General features: G+C 44.0%; 2 protein-coding genes across 2 annotated transcripts; both read right to left on the reverse strand.

The window, feature by feature from the left end:
* Positions 1 to 11: 11 nt before the first annotated feature.
* LOC121600515 (meiotic recombination protein SPO11) lies at positions 12 to 2,337 on the reverse strand. Its single transcript, XM_041929173.1, has 5 exons — positions 2,130 to 2,337; positions 1,308 to 2,065; positions 763 to 1,237; positions 564 to 701; positions 12 to 489 (listed from the first exon to the last, which is right to left on the reverse strand). The coding sequence occupies exons 1-5, from the start codon at positions 2,169 to 2,171 to the stop codon at positions 160 to 162; spliced, it is 1,743 nt and encodes a 580-aa protein (XP_041785107.1). The 5' UTR covers positions 2,172 to 2,337; the 3' UTR covers positions 12 to 159.
* Positions 2,338 to 4,516: 2,179 nt separating this feature from the next.
* On the reverse strand, positions 4,517 to 7,428 carry LOC121600110 (peroxidase-like). The gene is made up of 4 exons (XM_041928420.1): positions 6,304 to 7,428; positions 5,509 to 6,235; positions 5,115 to 5,445; positions 4,517 to 5,059 (listed from the first exon to the last, which is right to left on the reverse strand). The coding sequence occupies exons 1-4, from the start codon at positions 6,656 to 6,658 to the stop codon at positions 4,676 to 4,678; spliced, it is 1,797 nt and encodes a 598-aa protein (XP_041784354.1). The 5' UTR covers positions 6,659 to 7,428; the 3' UTR covers positions 4,517 to 4,675.

Consider the following 7,428-nt stretch of genomic DNA (forward strand, 5'->3'; position numbering starts at 1 on the left):
ACCTTTTGCAGTACTGCTTACAGGAAGATGCCCCATTAGAGTCAATCCATTAGAAATTAATGCCAACTCACCATAAAAAATGATACGAAGATGCTTAGTAAGAGCTATTGTTACTCTATTTTGTGCTAAAAACCCTGCGCATGATGACAGATAGTGTCCTCAACGCAGCACAGAATGTTCTTCCTCGACATGTTGCCCCAAACTAATGAATTCCTTCAGCTTACCCTTCAGATAGACGGTGGTAATGAAATCGGACGCAATGTTGTACAGACTCTCAATCTCCACCTTGGTCGCGAGCTGACGGAGCAGCAGCAGCTCCCGCTGTAAGTGTCCCTCGGTGTACGGGCGCTTGGTCATCTGCTCAATGCGCTTCAGCTCACCTTCCCGCAGCGGAACACCCTGCAGCCCGAGCAGCTCAATGTCGGACGGGAACAGTCCTATCCAGCGCATGGTCGGCACGGCCAACGATCGTTGCTGGTGCACCATTGCCTGTGTGGGGAGGGATGGCGAATAAGTGAGTGGTGGTGAATTGAGAACAAAAAGGATTCAGAAAAAAGAGATACCAAAGAGCCAAATTTGTAGACGCAAAAGATTTCAATTCCATGCGGATCGGCATCCATCAGCCCGTAGATGGGCACGTGCGTCCAGTCGGAAATCTTTTTCAGCAGCAGTCGCGTTGAAACATCCGGATAGCCTTTGGCCTGCAATAGCGCATGCATAATCATACCATAACCCTCTTTTAAAACAAACTTTCCCCCCTACCGTTATTAGCACGAGTGTGTCGGGAAATGTGCTCAAAATGCCATCCTCCAGCAGTCGCTTGAAGACGGTGTCCTTCTCAACGACCAGCACAAGCTTGGCCGCTAGTCGGATCTCGGTCACGCTCCCAACATCCAGCGGCACTGCTGTGCCCCATCGACCATTGCAATCGATTCGCTGTCCGTCGGTCAGCGTGAGTACTATCGGGCCCGCGATCAACCCTTTCGAGGTGTTGTACACGTTCAGCTCCCACGGGTCGGCATCGAGCAGCGCGCAGACGTCCTCGAGCGTGGTGTACGTATAGGCCGGTGTTTGCGCTAGCTCCAGGTGCAGATAGTAAAGCTCCCGCTTCGTGCAGCTCGAGCCGGTAGTAAGCAGCTGGTAGATGGTGGCCAACAGCTGCACCATCAGCTGTAGGCGCCGTGTGTTCCACGGTCGGATCGTTCGTCCGTCCTGCGAGGGTTCGATCGTTTGGAGACTAAAAAGAAAGAAAGCACGAGAATGTAGTTGAGGGAAAAAGAGACCCGTGTTCCTGCGATGCACTTTACATTCCATTCTCGATCTTGCACGTTTCCCAGCGTGCCTTACTACGCCGGATTGGCAGCGGGATGCCTTCGGTAACGCAGCGTTCGATTTGCTGCAGCAGGTCGACTATTTTCGTCTGTATCTCGCGATGCCGTTCGGACAGTTGGCTTCCCTCCTCTTCCTCCGGTAGTAGCGGCACTGACAGCGGTCCCTCTGCCTGCGCTGATTTCGTGCTTTCGTCAAACCCGGAATCTTCCCAACCGTCCACCAACCGGTCCGCACTGTACTGTGTGTGCGTGTTCCAGTCGTTATTGAGTGCGCGCTGCTCGGTGTGCGTGTGGTGGGCCGTTGCTATGCCTTGTGCGCTGTGCTGTGAAGCAGCAGCAGGCTGTGATGGACTTTGGTTGTTATTTTCCGGGCTAGAAGGCACAAAACAATGAGTTTCGTACGGCGCGTGTTCATTTTTCTGCTTTTGTGTGGCTGTTTCAAGTAAATCATCCTCAAATAGATACGCGTTTGCTGGTTTTAGTGATCTTTCCTGTGAACAATCGTTGTGAACGGTAGTGGAAGTGGCGTTTACTGCAACAGATAGCTGGTTATTTTGGTGCTCCTCTTTTGTATCGTGATTGTCGGCAAACTCGTTGAACAGCTCGACAATGTTCTCATCCCAGGCGAGTGATTCTAACTGCAGCTGGTCGGAGGAGCTTTCATCCAGGCTTGAGGCCAAATCGGAGGGCAGCAGGATACTGCTCGCAGTGCTTGAGAAGGATTCGTTGCTTTCCTACGGGACGGAAAAAAAGGTAACACTTCGATGACGGTACAGGTGTGTGTCTCATTTCCGTTACCTCAACATCCTTGAAGAAATCCGCAATGCTAGACGACATCATACTTCAAGCTGTTTTTACAAGGTAAGTGGATGTATTATAAATTTCCTGATTAAGCATTTGCACACACGCTTAAACTGCGGTTCCTTCCTGATGGAGCGACTAGGTTGAACTAACCGATAGGTGAATTTAAATCCAAGCATCCTTTGAACAGCAGCAGGCTGCGGAGAAGCTACGGGTACGCTAGCGCGCCATATTGCATTTTTGAACAAAGAAACCGTTACGATAAGAGCGTGCAGGATATTCGGTTTGCAATTGTTTTGCAAATTTTAATCGTAATTGTTATCTATATCGTGCATCTCTTATCAATAGAAATTTGTATTTTTGGCGATGAAAATCATTGTTCGGAGTATAACTTAAATATAGAACTCCCATGTGCCACTACATTATTAGAATACTGAAGTCGTTTCAAAGATAAAATGTTTCCTAGATCATTTAAATACTCGTTTTTTTACACAGTTGTGCAAGCCGCGGAAGAAACTGTTTAATTTGCCAACAGGTTTATAGGATTTTGACCATAGGTTAACTGTCATCAGCTGGCGACTTGTATGTCCTTGGTCTTGCCTTTAAAAAAATATTCACCCAATCTTCTAAATCTAAATGTATTCTCAAATACTTATTCTTCTTCTTTTGGCTCAACAACCGTTGTCGGTCAAGGCCTGTCTCTGTACCACTTACTTGTGGGCTTGGCTTTCAGTGACTTATTGATCCTCCCATAGCAGGATAGTCAAGTCCTACGTATGGCGGCACGGTCCATTTGGGCCTTGAGAACCCATGACGGGCATGTTGTTCAGTCGTACGAGTTGACGACTGTACTACGAGACCGGCTGAAATACTAGCCATAACTGAAAAATAGGAATAACTGTCCAAAGAAGTGGCGAGAGCTCGGAACAGAATCTAACCGATTCCGATTCGGTGTTCGGTTATGGAGACGAATCCGTAGTCGGACCCGCAATCGCAATTTGCTCCTAAAAAATAGAAATAATTGATTCCGGAATTGAAATTGACTCACTTTAGGAATTGCAATCAGAAGTTTCCGAGGCGAAATTAATCAGTCCCGGAATGTACATGAGAATGAATCGTCTACAAGTCATTTTAGATTACTTGAAGCTATCAATACAATCGTTGTAGCCTAGAACCCAAACACCTATTCTCATTGAGATGCTAAAACTAAGCCGACTCTGATTGCAAAACCCATTCCGATTCCGTAGCTAATTGTGATTCCGGAGGCGATTCCAGAGTCAATTCCGAAAACTGATTCTGAACCTACTATCCGGAATCGATTAAAAAAAACTGCGCAGCTAGCCGGAGTTGATTCCAATTAAAATGTAAATCATAGATTATTATTAGTCCAAGGGTAAAGTGTCCAATGTTGAGGGCAAATCATCCGTTTCGTTGATTGCGCTGTTCGAAGCGCGTAGTGGTAAAAGGACTTTTGTTAAAGTTGCTTAGACATTATTTGGATTCAACACAGTAGTGCCTTAGTACGCGGATCATAATGCTAACAACTGAGCGAATGTCCTTAAATAAGAACAGGCTCATATACCTCTGTAGCTGGCCAACGTATAAAAAATGTACTTAAATTGATAACAGTTTTACTGATTGCTATTGATCGTTCGCTTAAGGCGTCATCCATCAATTACATAACGCTAAAATTTTCAAATTTCCGACTCCCTCTATCCCTTTTGCCACAAACCTTAACGTTTAAAGAATCTCCCCCTATAAAATTACGTAATGGAATGTCACCCCAACTCCAAATATTTTGCATTTTTGCAACAACAAAAAAAAAATGCAAACTCTTAAAATTGTTTTGTGATTGTCACACAAATCTGCATTTGTCGCAAAAACTGGGTTTGTCGCAAAATATTTTGCAATTTCCACAAAAAAAGTCTGTGATTGACGCAAACTACGATTGTCGATAAACAATGTTGAAATCTTTAAAGATTGCCGCAAAATAAAATGTTGTAAAAATAGTTTGCGTTTGTCGCAAAACGATCTGCGAATGTTTGCCAAAAACTGCGATCGTCTCAAAAGAAGTCTCAAGGCGATTGTTGCAAACATATTTTTTGATGGTCGCAAAAATATTGCAATTGTCGCAAAAAATCGGCAATTGTCACAAAAATATTTTGTCCTCCTAGCAATGAAGAATGTTCAAATGAAAATGTCGCGAATAGTCTGTTTAGGCCGTCATAACCGCGTAGGTTGTTAAATCAAAAAGAATAATAGATGATGATGATGATGATGATGATGATGTGTCCCACCTCATATCCCTTCACAGGATTTATACAGCCGCATTATCTTGCAATAATGAGGTAATTAAATATTACAGACAAACTATAAATACAGAATTTATTTCCAGAGGTTAGAAAATAATCGCATTTTCTTATTTGAAAAATAGTTTACAAACATTTTATTTAGCGTTACGTAACAAAAGGTTGGCTCTCCCCCTCCCCCATGCAACAACCCCTATCCACTTCTATCCACGTTTCGTAATTGATGGATGACGCCTAATCGTACTTTGTTTGTATAAATTCTCTTATACTAGGAGTGGGATTTGAAAAGCATGATCGCAATTGATTCGTGCTTGATGGCAGCAGGAATGCGGCAGGCTGTATCTGTGTGACTGCTACCACACGGTTTACACGGGCAGTATCACACAGAATGCGTGCCATGTTTGCTTTGCGAATTTCTGCCACTTGTGTACTAGTGAAATAGTTTCCATTTTCGTAGAAAAACCGATCACCCTTTCTGGTACGTCGGAACTGCTCGCCCATAATACACTGCATTACTTGGCCAGTCTGCGTACCGTCGATCTTCTTCTCGAACGCCAACCCGACGGACAGATCGAGATCTTCGACCGATTTGTAGTACGTGCTCAGTAGTTCAATTGCCTAAAAAGCAAACGTTACGTAGAATAGATGATAATAAGCATTCCTCACAAATCACCTCAGGTAGTAGAAGTTTGTTGTAATCGTCCCAAGTTGCAGCACGCTTTTGAAAGCAATAAGCCACAAAGTCATTGTATCCGGGCAGGCCATGATCGCGAGCACGCTGTATGTCGAGCGATTTAAGGTCCGTTCCGAACATGTTGTTGAAGCGGAAGAGGAAATGCTTGGTGGCAGGATCGAGACTGGTATCGTGAAGTCCCATCGGCTGAGTAGTCAAACCACGAAGTAGATCCGCATATCGATCCACAGCTTGCTCCAAAATCGTAGGATTGTTGGTGTGATCGTTGATGTCGATCTTGGACATAGAGATGCGACTTTCCTCGTAAAGTCTATAGAAAATAGAACAGTTCGTATGAAAAAAATCATATGAAATAGTACTTGATAGTACTTACTTCAGCGTACCCTGTATCGAGGAGTGGAAAAATCGGAAGGCAGCGGTCGTATGAGAGTTGATAACCGAAGGATTTGTGAAGGCATGGTAATCGTTCGTTAGAGATCTTGGTTGATATACCAATTGATTTTCCAACATGAAGCTTCGACCCAGGAAGTTTGGCAACCACTCATAGTACACGATGTGCTGGTACTGAGCGATATTGAGATGACGAGCCCGTTGAAACACTTCCTCGTTGTTCAAATTACCGTTAAGACGTTGCATTTCCCTGGCAATACGGTTGTGTTCCCGTACAAAGACGGTTTGAAGTATTGCGAGATGAGGACTCTGATTTCCTCGTCCATCGCCAGTGAGATAACAAGCATCATTGGGAGTTTTCAAGGTACAGGTGGCACCTGCGCTCGGATGTCTCGGTGGCCAATCTTGACCATCGCGTATTTCAACTTTCAAAAAACCGGTGTTAGGCTCCCGGAGTGCTTGAGCTTCTTCAACGGAGTTCCCATATACGATGGATAGGTCCAAGTACGACGTTACGGCGTTGATCTGCTCTGCCCTTGTGCAGTTAGAGGGATTCTCATCGCAGTTGGTGAGGGTACGGATCATACTCAAGCACTCTATTCCTCGGGCAGAGAACACGGGATCATCGGGAGATACGGGAATGGCAAAGCATCTCGGGTCGCGATTAGGCTGTAAGCGACCATTGGCACAACACGGTAATTGATCACGGACTATGAAGGGTGAGTAGGAGAGAAGCTTTGAATTATATCTGTTTATCAATTTTCGGTCTTGACATTACCTCCACGCGTTAGGGCCATATCGTGAGCCACGATCTGTCCAAACTGCATGTTAAGCAGCGAGAACTCCGGACTGTTCTGTTCACCTTCATCGAAAACTTCAACTGAAAGCAGTCGGGCATTAGGCAACTCACTACCATCTTTGGCTAATGCTGGCCGAGACCTTCTATCACTGTATTTAGGTGGAAGCAACCGTGTAAACAGTGTATTAGCGGCACCCCAGGACGGGATCTGAATATTATTGCAGGTTCCATCGAATGTTCGGTACGGGTTGCTAGGACACTGTGCCGCAACTTGTTGAAGACTTCCTATCACTACTAGAAGAAACCACCCGAAAGATTTCACACGAAGCTCCATCGCTGTCACAATTTAACTGATCTACTTTACATCTGTTGTTTCATTTTATATACCTTCAGAAAAAACGCCTTTTCTGTTCAAGGTCATTTCTTCCAACCAGCCATAATACTGTACAGAATGCTTGAGAAAAACAGTCGAACGTCAACAGAAACGGATTTTGGCACATTTGAAAACAACATTAGTATCAAATATTGGTTTTGCATATGACGTCTTCTACTTATCGACAGTCACGGTTACTTGAAACTGCAATTTTTCTCAACCAAAACAGACCTTGTTTTTTTACTCCCATGAAATTTGTTTTAGTACCATGTGCCGTCTAGTGAAGTATTGATGAATCATGTAGCTTGTATTTCTTAAAAAATGGAAAACATCTGCCAATCTTAAATCCAACAATTTAAGATCGTTTCAACTTTGTATCCAACTGATGTTCGAATATTTTAATGTTAAACTTCAGTTAATTGATAACAAACAAACTACAAATTTAAGTCGAATTTGCAAGGATGTGGTTTGAAAATTGACTATTCCATTGTCTGTGGAGCACTAAGACCAGTACTGCAAAATGTCACTGTCAATGTCTTTAAAAAATCTGACAGACACAAAATCCATGTCAGCGTCACCTACTCAATTGTAATAATCAAAGACGATGCTCAAACAGTTGGTATGACCAATACATGCTTGGTGATATTTTAGCAACCAACGCATGGTCAGTCACTTTGTCTTGACTTTTTTTACTGCGATCTTCTTCTTGTTCTTTTGGCACAACAACAGTT

The sequence above is a fragment of the Anopheles merus genome, chromosome 3L (genome assembly GCF_017562075.2).
Source record: "Anopheles merus strain MAF chromosome 3L, AmerM5.1, whole genome shotgun sequence".
Taxonomy (NCBI): domain Eukaryota; kingdom Metazoa; phylum Arthropoda; class Insecta; order Diptera; family Culicidae; genus Anopheles; species Anopheles merus.

Excerpts from the sequence above, each read along its gene's own strand:
- LOC121600515 (XM_041929173.1), bottom strand. The coding sequence starts at position 2,171 with ATGATGTCGTCTAGCATTGCGGATTTCTTCAAGGATGTTGAG. Across the intron at positions 1,238-1,307 it reads TGCAAGATCGAGAATGGAAT|TCTCCAAACGATCGAACCCT; the intron begins GTAAAGTGCATC and ends CTTTCTTTTTAG. Across the intron at positions 490-563 it reads TCTACAAATTTGGCTCTTTG|GCAATGGTGCACCAGCAACG; the intron begins GTATCTCTTTTT and ends CTCCCCACACAG.
- LOC121600110 (XM_041928420.1), bottom strand. The coding sequence starts at position 6,658 with ATGGAGCTTCGTGTGAAATCTTTCGGGTGGTTTCTTCTAGTAGTGATA. Across the intron at positions 5,446-5,508 it reads TCGATACAGGGTACGCTGAA|ACTTTACGAGGAAAGTCGCA; the intron begins GTAAGTACTATC and ends TATTTTCTATAG. Across the intron at positions 5,060-5,114 it reads ACAAACTTCTACTACCTGAG|GCAATTGAACTACTGAGCAC; the intron begins GTGATTTGTGAG and ends TTTGCTTTTTAG.